This window comes from Parasteatoda tepidariorum, chromosome 4 (assembly GCF_043381705.1).
Source record: "Parasteatoda tepidariorum isolate YZ-2023 chromosome 4, CAS_Ptep_4.0, whole genome shotgun sequence".
Lineage (NCBI taxonomy): Eukaryota > Metazoa > Arthropoda > Arachnida > Araneae > Theridiidae > Parasteatoda > Parasteatoda tepidariorum.
In genome coordinates, this window is record NC_092207.1 from 97,936,954 (window position 1) to 97,952,439 (window position 15,486).

Here is a 15,486-nt window from a genome sequence, read left to right on the forward strand (position 1 = left end):
GGCCTAAGACATGTTGAGAATATTGCTGAGCCTGACTTTAAGCATATATGGATACTGACGGATAGCAAATCTTCAATCCAACACCTTAGCAACTGGATGAATGTTGGAGACAGGTCTGCGGCTTCAATTTTGGGGATGCTCTTCAGGCTCTCAGCGGACTTTGGAGTACACTTTCAATGGATTCCATCACACGTTGGAATCAAAGGTAACGAGATGGCGGACTCACTGGCTAAAGATGTTTCTTTGGAACCTTTACAACCAGATCTACCTTCCACTTTCAACGAGATCTTTACAGAGTGCAAAAAAATGTTTATGGACCTCTGGAGGGTTCCTCCTCCGCATAGTTGGTATTTCAGAAAACGACCTGGAAGTACCTTGCTTTTTGAGGGAGCTAGAAGCCTACAGACTTGTTTATCTCGCTTTGCAAGTGGTCACTTGAGGTGTCTCTCGTTTGTTCAGGGGCAAAAGACTTTTGGACTTTGCACTAAATGTAGGACTGCTCAGGCTTCGCCCGAGCATATTCTAAACTGTATCGATTTCAAGATCGACGAGGTTTTTTCAAAACCTCATCTGTTTTTAGACTTTCTGGACATTTTTGGACTTATGGAATTGGTCTAATTGGGATGGACCTCTTGGAGATTAGAAACAACAACACTTCTGAAGTTATAAAATTATTTTTTAATTATTTTTTGAGAAATATGATAAAATGTATTAGTATGAAAGTGTTTCCATGAATCTGTCCATCCACTGTGTATTACTTTTCATGATTTAGTTTAACAATGAAATGTTAGTTTTTATACGCAAAGCATGCAATATCTAATAACTTCTTAAAAAGCCAAAATCCAAAATTTGAACGAAATTAATAATTTTATGACTCCATATAAATTCGGAAAAAGATTTTTTTGTTTAAATTTAATAATTTAAGAAACTATGATATAAATGGGGCTCAAACATTCGATTTTATTATTTAAAATTACACACTCTAAGTTTTTTTTAAACATTATTAAATTAATAATTAACAATAAAAATAGATTTCAATTTATTAATGAAAGTTATAACTAAATATTAACATTAAAATAACAATAAGAAATAATAAATGATTATTAAATATTATTTTTGCTAAAAACTATATTTGGATAAGTGATTTTCATAAATGAGTGAAGAGATTTTTTAATTGGCTCAATTAGTTCCAAAAATATAAGAGAGATACGCACTCGGTAAAGACAACACTAAGGAGTTCATCTTTTGACGGGTTTCGTTTCATAAAACATTGGATCCTTTTCTTAGGTTGCAGCTATCTCCTACAGTTAATTCTAGTTGCAATTGTTTTGAGATTGCAAGATGGCGTTTGCATAAGAAAACCTACCGTATTCTAAAATAATGTTATTTGTGTCTTAATGAAGCACTTCTAATAGCATATTATATATATTATATTATATATATTATATTATACATAGTATATTATACATAGTATATTATGCATAGTATATTATGCATAGTATATTATGCATAGTATATTATACATACATATATTTCAAAGACATCCACCTCGTTAAAGCAAAACATTCTTTTCTTCGCTATTATTGTAACTGTTGTAAACTAAATCAAAGACAAGGGACTGGCTATATAATTTAAACAACTATAGCTTTTGGTGTTAGAATAAAGGGTGTAGGGCTTGTTAGAAAATAATGAAGAGCATTTCGATACTTTTGCGCCCTAAAATCCGAATTCATTGCAAGAATGCATACTTATTCAAAAGACAGAACCTTTTTATGCCTGGTATTATAACTGAAATTATTATCAAATAAATCACAAAATGTAATTAGCATGAGTTTTCACGAATTTCAATTACTTGATCAGAAGTTATTAAATTTCATTTATTTTCTTTTAAGAAATTTACTTTGATAAACTTCTTTCTTGAGAAAATATATCAAATAATTATTTGCATGCACCATAATTATGATAACTAATTTTTTAAGTGTCGTATACCTACGCTTAATAACTTCATCTGTATTTCAAGCGGATTTCCGTTTTTTTATTTCTTTTTTGATATGATTTATTTTCAAAAAATAACTATCCTGATTTTACAAATGACGTCATGTCATGAATGAGCGGAACGAGAATTAAACTATAATTTAGTGACAATAACATGTTTTAAATTTTTTGGTTAATCCCATGATTTACTTTACGTTTAAAAGTGATTTATACCGAAAGCTTTACATCTGAGGAAAGCGGCACTTTGATGTTCTGAAATTGATAAAAAAACAGGCGTATGTTTCCAGAACTAAAGAATAGGTTATCTTTCTTATATACTCTGCATGAACTTTTTAAACAAGAATAACATTTGAATTCTTAAAAAAAAATACCATCACTACCAATTTAGATAAAATACTGCATCCGGCTTTAAAAGGACAACTTTTTTTTTCTTTTGTAAAAAATTATTCATACCTAAATCATTTTATTTCTCTTTGTTATATGACCCGTTCATTTACAGACGAAAACAAATATTAAATGTCAGAGCGATTTCACGACGAAAAAACATGTTTTTAAATCGACAATGTCTTTTACCTATTGATTATTACCTTAAAATTCAATTAAAATCTAAGTGCTCAAACTGAATGATACCAAATCGTTAAACAAATAGTAAGTAAAAGTTATCTACAAATCATAACTGCGTGAAAAATAAGAAAAACAATCTATAGTATTAAGATTGATAAACTAAATTATACTTTCATGTTTGATGTTTTTCTTTCAACATAAAAAATGTTTTAGGTTTAAATTTTTAAAAAAATTAAAGTAAATTAAAAAAAGAAATTTTTTTGAAAAGTTTCACCTGTTTCCACTCAAGATCACAGGACCCAAGTTTGGGTCGTTGTTGTCTGACGCAAGTGAAGGTTTTGGATTCGTTCCCCATGCATAATTAGGAATCATAGTTTCATGATAAAAACAACAGAAAACTATGGATGGTAGTGAAAGTGACGGTAGTATTTTCGGAAGTGGTATTCACACTGGAACATCCGATAACCTCCCAACATACAGCGGTCGATATATTGGGAAAAATTATAAATAAGTGATATATTGGGTACACTATATAACTTAAAAATTATCACTTCAAAACTTAATGAGCCGTGATGGGTCACTGGATAGAGCGTTGGCCTCCCAAGGAGGTGACTCATGTTCCAATCCCAAGGGTGACTGGTTGATACGAATTCTGCTCCCGGATTGCACCAACCACAGTGCTGACATAAAATAAGCTCAGTATTCATGGGTTCGATCTCCTTGCCATCGGGAAAACAGTTAGATATTTTCGTGGTTTTCCTCTCCATGTAGTGCAACTGCGTGCTGGTTCCTTAAAAAGTCTTCCACGAAGGTTAGTGTATGCCAATGCTCGTTCCAGAAGTTCCCTAGTCTCCTTGGTTCGGCTCTAAATGACAAGGTTATGGTGTTAGACGTTGTCTAAGTTCATGAGTATAACCGAATTTATCCTCATGGGTCGGAGTTCTTAATTACAATGAAAAATTATGAGAAAGGTAGTACATTCGATTAAAGCAAATTTTTGAATAGTTCTATGTCATACAAATGTCTTATTGATTGAGTTCTAGTGGATTTTGTTTCATGAACAAAACGTGAAGAAATATACTGTAAAATCAACCTACAAATGCGAAATCTGCTAAAAATTAAAATTTTTGTTGTGTAATAATTAAAAATAAGCCTAAAAAAGTTATCATTTATTTAATTAAACTTTTTTCAAGAAATTTTCTCTTATCGTATTCACGAGTTTCCTTTCTTCTCATCATCTTAGCTCGACAGCCTCTGGTGGGCAAAGGCTTTCTATTAGAACATTTCTCCATGTCTTTCTCCTTGTTGCCAGCTCTTTCCTAGTTCAATATCTCGATTGTTTTTATGGAGTCCAACCGTCGGCAGTGTAGAACTTCCTTTATCTTTGCTACCCAACTTAGCTCATTTTTGTTTGAATATTTTATGTGTTAGGGTAGTTGTAAGTAAACGGCAAATGTGTTCTTCAAATCCCATTCTGTTTAACCATATAAATTTTATATCAATGTCCTTATAAATTTTTGTATTTGTCTTTATATGTAGAAATTTGACTCCGCCAAAAATGCTTCGCAAGATCTTCACTCACTTAGCTTCTTATTTTCTTTGGCGGAGTCAAAGTTGCGGAAGTCGTAGGACAGGACTGGACGTACAATAGTTTTGGACAGTCGTAGTTTTATGTATGATCAAAGAAAGGATCTAAAACCTTTTGAGCATTCGTATGCTGATATTATTCGTTTTTTAACTACTATTTCAATGTTGTTATCAAAGCTACTTGCTAAATCCAGGTAACAAAAGTTGAAAAAACTTATGTGCTTCAACTTGAAAAAGTATGATTGTATCTTAAGTAGTTAGCATATATTTTTTTTCCAACATTTATTTTAAGGTTAAATTTCTTGGCTGACTTCTTGAATTTGACAAATGCATCTTTTTAGTCGCTGCCTCTCCTTCCACAGCAATCACGTCCACATTATCTGCGTAAGAACGTAACTGAATCAGAGTTCCTTCTGTATTTATTATTTCCCCCGAAATTATATATTTCTAAATAAATATCGCGGTTATGATGTAGAATCGGGGGACCTCTTGGTTCGGCAATAATTTTAGTTCAGGTGTGATGAAACCCTGTCTCTGCTTTTCTCTCAAAGAAGTCATCTTCGAGTTACAGTAACTTTTGTTTACCGTTACATGATTACTTCTAGGTTTATTTTAAAATCACCAGTTATAAGAGTACTCGATTGTTAACTACTACCAGAATCCCATTTTCTACCATCTAACTAAGTTCGGGTCTGAGGAGGATAGGGCTGTGGTTCAAAATGTTAACTGCTGTTGTTTTTAGGTCTGAGCTTGCTTTGATATGTAAGGGCATTCAATATACATTAATACTTCTACGGAGGCCGTGGTGGCTCTAATGAGGTGAACCGGGTTCGAATCCCCACGATGGCTGGTCGATGCGAATTCCGCAACCGGTACCCACCGACCACAGTGCTGATATAAAATATCTTCAGTGGTAGACAGATCATGGGTCAGAGTCCCTTTTCCGTCAGGCTTACCGTAGGAGGTTCTCGTGATTTTTTCTCCATGTATCACAAATGCGGGTTAGTTCCATCAAAAAGTCCTCCAATGAGAGCAAATTTCTCCCGGAACTTGAACCAGGAGTTCCCTTATCTTCTGGATTGGGTTCAAAATTACAAGACGATGGAGACATTAGTAGTCTTAAACTCAAAATTGGGTCGGCTGCTCAACGACGGTTATAAAATACTTCTACGAGACTTTTATTCAGACACATTTAAATTTTAACTGAGTCGTACCGTAATACATCACCTTTCTCATTGGACCGATGTTTAGGACAAAAAGAACCTCATATTTTAGATCTGACCTATCTGGTTTCTTCGAGGCACTTTATACATTTTCAATAGGTCTGATTCCATATTAGAGAGAATTTTAATGTTACAGCTGATACCTTGACTGCCTCTGCTAACAATAATGAAGACTTCACTCTTAGCAGGGATGAAATTTTCGCTATGGAATTTAGTACTCTCTGGAGAGTTCCACTGAGTCACCCATGGAACTTCGGGAATTTTCCCGAAGTACCATGAGTGACTCAGTAAACCATCGTGAACCTGTGGTGAACCATCTGAAACCATCGTGGTATTTACCACGATGGTTTCAAAATCGTATTATTTCTTCTCTAAAAGAATAATGCCAAAAATCTAACATTTATTTTAGCAACTGCCTGTTACTTTTTAATGAACATTTTTACTTGTTTGTTATGAACACTGATTGTCATGTTAATAATATGAATAAAGATTTGGTAGGGTAGGATTTGTGCTAATTTAGTAGGATTTGGACTTTAATGAGCTATAGGGATCATTATTTATTACTCAGTAAAAATCTCTTCCAAAGTAATCAGCAACTGTCTTCCAAATATATTCAGATTGTAGTTGGTTGGTTGGTTGTTAATTTACGTCGCACTAGAGCTGCACAATGGGCTATTGGCGACGGTCTGGGAAACATCCCTGAGGATGATCCGAAGACATGCCATCACAATTTTGATCCTCTGCCGAGGGGATGGCACCTCCGCTTCGGTAGCCCGACGACCTGCACGCGAAGTCGAGCACTTTACGACAGAACAGTTTAACGAGGACCAATACCGCACACCCTATATTCAGATTGTAATAAAATTTGTATTAATTATTGCGATAATTACTATTCCTTTTTTTACAGTGGTTATAATGACAATCTTACAAGAGAATTGGATTGAATTAATATGTTCAATCCAATTTTAGAACAATATGTTCTATAATGTTCACACGACAGCATTTTAATCTATCTAGAATTCTCATACCAGTTTTATCTGAATTTATTACCTCATAATTCAGAATTGAAATTTAAACTATCAAAATCCTCCGTAAAATCACGAAAGATTTTAATCTCACTAGTAGCTTTTGCTCCTTTGGTTTTCATATAAAAAGAACTACCTTTTCATTTTATGAGCGTGCATAATTTTGGAATAATTTTTTTAAATTATGTTTTAGTTGATCTCGAAACAATTTTCAATTAAGTATGCATCCGTGGCACCATCTCTTGGGACAAGTTAATGCTGCCTTTTGTGCAAACGACGCACTTGTTTGTACTATTTTGATAACAGTCTTGGCAACTGCCAAGCTTTGATAATAGCCTTTGCAATTAAATTACTTTTAGTAATTTAATTTTTAAGCAAAAACGAAATTGTTTTATACTTTTTAGTTTGCTAGAAGAACGCAGTTTGTAACATTTTACTATATAATATAACTAGTTTCAGTTACGTGTTTAAAAGTTTGTGTTGGTAAGTTGTCGAAACTTGGGTTGATGATAAAGCTAATCTTCATGATTCAAGAAAGAATTCTAACTTTAACGGACATCAAGTCCACAGATTTTAAGCAGAATTTAAGAGCACAAGCATATCGGAAAATGGCCGAAGTTTAAATTTGGTGACACAGGAAACTTACAGTGCCATTCGTCACAAAGCTGCAGTTAAAATTCGAATGTTTTATTTCAAAATCAGAATTTTCAATTGCCGGATATTGTTTGTAACCGCCAGAAAACAATGGAAGCTTCTATTGTCCATAACTCCAGATGAAAATCGAGTACTTTAAGGAGTCAAAAGTAGCAGGAATTTTAATGGATGATCAATCCAATTTAGCGATACAATCAGGTCGTCACAGTCAGAAAATGAATAAAACTTGCCATAGTTCAAACATGCAAGTACGGAGCTCTAATATAGACTTAGGTGCTAAAAGGGAAAATGTTGAAAATTTGGCTGCAAAATACAAGACTTGAAAGCGAGTTGAGAGGTAAAAATTATTTTTATTTTATTTTCTGACGAACTTCGGAGATCAAGTTTAGATGTGGATAATTAAATTCTACTACAAACACTATCAGAGCTGATGACAATGAAACTCATTTCATTTCATCGCCAGGTTAAACCAAAAGTTAAGAATAAGTAGACCAATTATATAACTAAGATTTTCCACGTCGTCTAACAGGGACCTTCAATTTTTCTATGGATTATGTCATTTTTTTGAGAGGTAATTGAGCAGGAAAAAAAAAAGACAGAAGCCTAATTCTTGCCATAAAGCGTGATCTAAGGTGGCGTGGTAATTTGAAGTAATTTTTGCTGTCATTTCGGTCTTTGTTCTTGGGTAAAGAAAAAGAATTCTTTCCATTATGAAGATGCGGCCTTGCCTCCTTCAATTTTACTCGTCATTTCACTTTTATTTTCCATTCCTTTTTTTTTGTCAAAAGTTTCTTCTTTGTTGAAAAAAAAAATCAATTTACGAAAAGGTTACGAGTAAACAATGTTTGAGTTATGAGATACATTATTTTTTGGCGATAAAAATCGCTGGAACACGCCAATCATTTTTAATTAAGAGAGAAAAAAAAAGACAAGGAAGCCAAGATTCTTGAATAAAATAAGATGAAAAAATGAAGTGAAATCGTTGCAAATCTCATTGAAAAATATGAGGAACCATAAAGTTTATGACACCCTTTATTTATACTTTTATAAATAATTTTTATCTTGTTCGAGACATGTTTTGTAATATCTGATAAAATTTATTATTTTGAGTTTTACCTAAGTAATATTTTAGTTATTAGTGGAAAATAATTATTAAAACTTAGAAGTCACTAAATGAATATTATTTAAGCTTAAGATTTTATACGTGAAAAATCTAAAGAGAAAAATCTGATCCGAAATTACATTTTCATTTTAGCTCCATATATCTTATATCAGGTAAATAACTAATACCACTCAATAATTTTTGATTTAATGATCATATTTTATTTTTACAAAAGACGCTTTAAAGGGATCTATTGGACAGCTTATAATTTACATATTGGTACTACTGATCCACTTCCAGGGACCGTAAGAAACTTCATTTTCACAATATTAGCATTACCTACTAGTATGGTTAATTAAGCATGACCAGCGTCAATAATAAATAGTTAAGCGTTTTTTCACGGACCCTGGAAATGGAGTTGTATCCACGTATTTGGCCAAAAAAAAAGCATCTTTTCTGACTTTTTCACAATGCTTAGAATAAAATTTGTCTTTTTGCCCAAAATTACTCTTACAAAAACATAATTTCCTATAAAAATATATTTTTAATAATTTTGAATTGTGCTAAGGAATCCTACAGTTTGTGTTAGCGGAATAACTTTTATTTAAAGTAATATAAAATGTTTTTTGGAAGCTTATTTAGTTAATTCTGTAAGTCATCTACTTAAGATAAAAAGCTTTCATATCATGTGAAACTTAGCAAATTTCATATACAAGTATACATAATATAGAAAAAAAGATGGTCAATTAGCTGCAAAAAAAACATTTATCACTTTTAAAAAAATTTTTTAAATTGTTACTTGACATATACACTTCTCGCTCAATTTTCGTGTAGAAAATCAATATTTAGACAAGACAAAATATAGTATACTTCGCTTTAAATGATATACAAAATTAACTGAATGAACGATTTCTTATTTGAATCAATAAAAAACGCTAATTAAATCATTAATTTATTAAGAGAGTCATTAAATTTTAAACTGAATCACTCAATGATTCATTAATACTTAACACATGTGTATTCAGGTATTGTCACTATATTTTAGAAAGACAAGGAGTAAATAAACAAAGAAGCATTGTTTATAAACGTTTATTTAAAAGTTTTGTTGCGCTAACAGATGAACAGCATGTATAAACCATTATAAATACCAAGATGAAGTATAAAAAATGTATTAGAATTGAAATTAATAATTAAAATACTGAAGTTTTTTTTTATTTTGAAAATACAAATATAGCTAAAGCAAAACAAATATCACAACTTAAGAAGGCACCGAAACCTTAAAAGACAATCTTGTAAAAGGTAAAACTCATTTTTAGTTTATCTTTTTACTTCATATCACATAAATTAGTGCAATAACAACCTTTTTGCGCAATTCAACATGAATTAAAACTCAACAATAAAATCAATATTTTAATTATAATCTGACTATCTTGACAATAAAGCGAAAGAAAGAGTTTCCTTGAAGTGTTATACGGTGGAAGACATATTCCCGTATATTCATCGATATACATCCGTATATTTACAAGATATATGGAATAAGTAGGTAAATAGCTTTTAAATTTTGTTCTTCATATGTTATATACAGATCCATCTAAAAGTTGCCTGATAATATTTCATGTGAGCTAATTGGATTTGAAATCGAAAACAATTTCCTTAAATTGAAACATTTTTCAGGCCAAACAGTCTCAACAATCTTCCAAAATAACCTTCCATCTGGACAAAACAGTATTTACAATTGTAAATTTCATATATTTTGTTTTAAGCAAGATCTATTAAAGATACCAAACATCAAATCGTTTGCTCGAATACATTTACCAAAAGATAATTCTTAATCCCGCCCTTCATTCCAAGAAATATCTTTATTCAGCAATGTAGGGCACCATAACCGGCATCGTTTACGAAAGAAAAAAAAAATAGAATGGTTGTCGGTATAATGCAGTCGAATGGGTCGTCAGTGAATATGAAAATCGAACGATCGTCAGCAAACTGAGCTATATGCAGACGAATCGTCTCCTCCAAAGTCCGAAGTGACATATCCGTCATCGTCCAATATTTCTGTGCTAATAGAAGATCTACCCCAGCTGGCTCTCTGCTGGTACCCCCTGGCGTCCCTAACTCTTTCGTACAAGTGAAAGTCCGAAATGGAAGAGTGCTGCCGTGGTAGTCCTCGGTCCCTCTGCACCCCACTGTCTTCGCTGCCACTAGCGTTATTACTGCTACGGTGTAGTCCACCTTTCCAACTTTGATGCAAAAGCTTCAGTCTCTTGAAAAGTCTTGAAGAGGCCGAAGATTTGGTGGAAGACATAGATTTCACAGTAGATGACCTGCAAAGAAACCCAAAAGAAAATAAGGTAAGTATTCATAAAATATGTTACTCTTATAACATTAACACACTGATACAAGAGTGGAAGAGGTTAAAAATCAATTTACTTTAACTTCAATCTAATTTAATTTTACTTATATTATAGCTCAGGGGAGAGTAAACTCACAAATGTGCTTTAAGATTTGAGTAGCACGATATGTACGCCATTAAGGACAGGATAATCTTGGAAATACATCCTATCCTATTCCATAATCTTTAGCACATATTTAATTTCGATAATGCCAAAATTCTTTCCTCCTATGTCACTTCTACTCATTTTGATGCTTTGGAGCCTTGTTTCATTCACATGAATTCTTCTTAACAACTTGAGTTTACATCCATAGCGTGTGGAACTGCATTCTGCCCACTGCAGTTTTCTAGTTTCGTTTTTTAAATTTATTTTCCTTTTTTTATTGTAGGAAATTTTACGCTTCCTGTTCCAAATTTATTGTGTTTCCTCATTTATATCTAGGGTATATTGCGATTAGGCACTTATTGGGTATAGGGGAAGTGGTATGTCTACTTTTCAAACCATCATATTATGAAGCAAAGTTAATTTTTCAAGTATATCTTCCGACTTCAGTTTGGGATTATTATTTGAGCGTATGATGTAAGTCTCTTTAGAAGTGAACGAAAAACTAATATAATATATATATACGAAGAGATTTTGAACGGAGTAATGGACAACGATAAGGGAGAAGCAAGAAAGCGACAGTGATTCTGAATGTAAAGACGAGATATAGAGCCAAAACAGCATTGAACTGAAAAAAAAAATTAAATAAAAAAATTATGAGGCATTTATTTAAATAACTGCAAAAAAAATTAACCTCCTTGAAACGAAGTTTCCTCTCCTTACATATATGCAAATCAATTTGCAAAAACAAGTCAAAATTGTTTATTTAACGTTGATTCGTATTATAATTTTATAATATCTATAAGCATTAAAAATAAGGATTAAAAATATGTGACACAAATTTTTCTGCAAATTTGATTTCCTTAAAATTTTATCACTATTTTTGTGCAATGAATCACAAAATAAAGTTTACTATCGTATGTGACCCACCGGATTCAGAAAACTTGCTGTAGATTTACAAACCCAGGTTTCGCTGACTTTCAGGTTTTAAAGAGAATTTCTTCGTTGAGCATTTTATTCTGGATATAGCTCAAAATGTATATTTAAGAAAATGAACGCAGCTCGAAATATGTGTTTAAGAAAAGGAGATTTAGTTATTTAAGAAAATGGACATAATATTTGATTCCGTTTTTTCAAATTTCGCTCATGAAAATTGTTCTTTTTTTAAGGAATAAACTTATGGATGCAAATAAATTCGTAATGTGATGCCATTAGCCTTCAATAGTATATTTTGTTAAATTAGTCTTTTTTAAAAAAAAAAAGATATTAAACGTCGACGGTTTTTACACTGTTGTCACGGATTCTATAAATTTATTTCAGAGGCATTTAAATAACGCTGTAAGATTTTAGATTTTTTTTAAAACCTCTTAATACGAAGAGACTTACGATACGAAGGACTTTGCCCCTTCATGACTAGACTAAGTAAAATATTTTTTTTTCTTTTTATTAAATCTACACATTTTCTGGTTAATTTCATCATTCTGGTTAATGACATTTATTCAAAATAAAAACTTATGCATTTGAGGGTCAAAATTTTTTTTTTGACAAATGTTTTGCGTCTGTGTGAAATAAGTCGTGATTATTGGTGCTTTGTCTTGCATTCTCTAGCTTTGTGGAAATATATTGCTTGTGCATTGCGTTTGCGACTTAATATTTCTTACGCATGCTTGTTATCATGTTCCTAACATATTTTTAAAATTTTAAAAATTAGTTTCATGCAAATCGTAAACTACATTTTAAATCAACTCTAAGTGCGTTATAGTTTTATCAAAAATTAACAATAAAAATAAAATTTTAATCGAAGTTTAAAATTTTCAATTACATTTTATTATTAAGAAATAATAAAAGAGATGTGATTATTTGTTAGGTTTTAATCAATATGCTAGTCATTAAGTTATCATTTTAGTTGATTACTTTATTAATCAAAAAGATATTGGCATTTTGGCTTCTAATTAAATACAATTTGCATTTGACAATACAGTTATATGCTTTTTTAATATCAGGACGTTCTCCAAACAAATTCTTTAGATAGAAGTTTTTATTTTAAACTAAAGTTCGATTTAACCTAATTTATTCACTTTTAAGCCTACTTTTAGACCAAAACAAGCTTTTCCCAAATTTAATAAGTTGTTGCAGAAATTGATTAATAAACAAGAAATATATTATGTAATTTCCATTTTAACTGTTTAAAACATAACTTTTTAATAACAGAAAAATTAGATTAGAGATCAAATCAAAGCTCAAAAATGCATTTTCATTCATTTTAATTATTTTTCTCTGTGCAAATAGATTAAAATTTCAACATATGAAGTTGAAACGATCATGATACAATTTCGTTTTTTAATTTATTTGCTAACTATTGTAAATGTTTTTTGTGACATGGAATTTTTCGATTTGTTTATTCCACTCATTATATTTAAGAAATTTAATGAAATTATGCAAAATAAAGCCAAACAATTAACTCTGACCTTAATCTCCAAGACTTTTTATTGCGTGAAAGAGTAATTTATATTTGGGCAATCTTACATAGAGGTTTATGCTATTACGTTTTTAATTTTAAAGCTATTAATCATTCTCTACTTAATTCATAGAAATACATTCAGTCAAAATATCGTAAGATAATTGTGCTTTACTGTAAAGTTACCATAAACTAAGTTTCTTATCTTTTTTCTAATCAGTGTAAATGGAACGATTATTAGGGAAAAATTTCAAAATAAATTGATGTTGAAAGGATGGTCTCTACCACGGGAGAAACTTTCATAACTAATTTACAATTTAAAGTATTAAAAAAAGTGAGTTAAGACAAACCTAGAGTAATCCATGAAGTTTCAAATACTGAAATAAAAAATTCAAAAAGCAAACAAATTATTGGAAGAGAACTTTCCCAATTGCTTTTTCCCTAAGTCTCTAATAAATTGTTTTCATTTTGATATTTTGAAAATTTCTTTTTAATACTTGAAACTTCGTGGTATTACTCTAGGTTTATCTTTACTCACGTTTTTAATACTTTAAATTGTGAATTAGTTATGGATGTGAAAGAGAATTTGCGATGTAGAATTTCTCCCGTGGTATGGAGCGTCTGCTTAAAGGTGCTAACATTCAACAGTAACTTAGTGCACACTTATTTCATACATTCAAAGTTATTTGCAGTTAAGATAATTTTATAAATTTTAAAATAAGTTTTTTTAATCAGGATAAAACCGATCAGAATGTATAGCAAATCATGATACTCATTCAATATTTAAAGTAGTGTTTCTTTTATGATTACAACAAATACATAATAAATACAGATATACTATTATGAGTACATAACTCATTTAATAAATTAAATGTATGTTGTTTTAGGCTTTCTGATATAAAGAATTTTGTAAAGATTAACTTAGTGATTGTTAAAAGATAGTATAAGAAAACCTGATAAACTAAACAGAGTGAAACAACAGATCACTTATAATGAAATTTGATGACGCAGCAAAACGATCTTCTAACTACACATTTAGATTTATAAATTGCTTTTACTCCATTAAACTGCAACACGAAGATTGTACAGCATCACTTTAAAAACCGGCTCCTTTAAAAGAAATTAGAGGTAGCACAATAATTTCAATAATTGGATTTATTTTGTATAAACAAGACAAGTCCCATGTAATATGTTAATATAAATATTGATTAAGTGAAAGAACATTGCTTTTTTAAAGCTAGAGTGGTAGATAGCAGAAAAAATATCCATTTCGCATTGACAAATATTTATAATAAACATAAAAAATGCACTACCACTTTTTTGAAGTAGGTTTTTATCATATATCGATCATTTTTTGTGGCTAGCGTTAATATTTATATTAATATATTACGGTGGCTGTAAATACAGAGCATTTGTCTATTACGTAAAGGTTTTAATGGGGAAAGTTGTTTTGTAAACAACCTCCTGATGTTTCTATACAGCCAAAAGCTAATTTTTTCCAACTTAATAAAATCTAAATTAAAATACTCTTCACTCAAGTTTTTAGTGAGGTTATAAGATTACCTGACAGCTGAATCTTCCTCCTCGTATGTATCGCCGCTAGATCCGGCACCATTCTGCGAAGATGAAGAGGTCTTAAGCGTTGGCATCACGTGATGAGCAATTTTTATTTGTTGGCGCCAGCTTTCTCCCCTTTCACTACAATACCTACAAATTTTATTCATGACAATAAATTTCTTTCATAAGTATACCACAATACCTATAAAAACTACTCATAAATATACTACAATAACTACGAATTTCATTCACTATTTATATGACAGTACCTACAAAGTATAGTCATTAAAAAAAAACTTATCGAACTCAGATAATTTTAGATGAAGTCAAGAACAAAATGAATATAAACACGGAAAAAAACGTGTTTCAAAATGTAATAATTTATTAATTTAATAAATTGCTTTCTAATTATTTAATTTTTTTTTTTAAGAGAAGCGTGTTAAATACAGGATATAGTGTGGAGCGTTATACTTCACAGACTGTATGGTACAATTTACCCACCAAAATTAATAATAAATTTATTCGTGCCAGAACTTCTATCAAAAATATTTCAAGTGGCAAAAAAATTAAATAATGTTTTAATGATACAAGTCTGCAATGATAATCTGCAGCAATTAAACAATATATGCTTGGTACATTCGAACCATTTTTAACAAAAATACAAGAGAACATCCTAATCTGTCAGATTGTAATTAATTTCTAAATTACTAGGAGTACCTTCTGCTCGCTCTGCCCACCAACAACCGGATTGCTTCTCATTCAGAGGTATGTTATTTTTTTCTTATTTGAAGTCTGTATTTTTCAAAAATGCAGAGAATATTTATTT

The 15,486-nt window shown here is 31.0% G+C and overlaps 1 protein-coding gene across 1 annotated transcript in view; it reads right to left on the reverse strand.

Annotated features, from left to right (window-relative positions):
- Positions 1-9,223: 9,223 nt before the first annotated feature.
- LOC107452003 (uncharacterized) overlaps positions 9,224-15,486 on the reverse strand; it is a 113,792-nt gene continuing 107,529 nt past the window's right edge. The window contains exons 4-5 of the mRNA XM_016068270.4: positions 14,667-14,810; positions 9,224-10,474 (exon numbers count right to left, since the gene is read on the reverse strand). Of these exons, the coding sequence (XP_015923756.1) occupies positions 10,129-10,474; positions 14,667-14,810 (490 nt within the window). The 3' untranslated portion in view covers positions 9,224-10,128. The remainder of the gene's footprint in view (positions 10,475-14,666; positions 14,811-15,486) is intronic.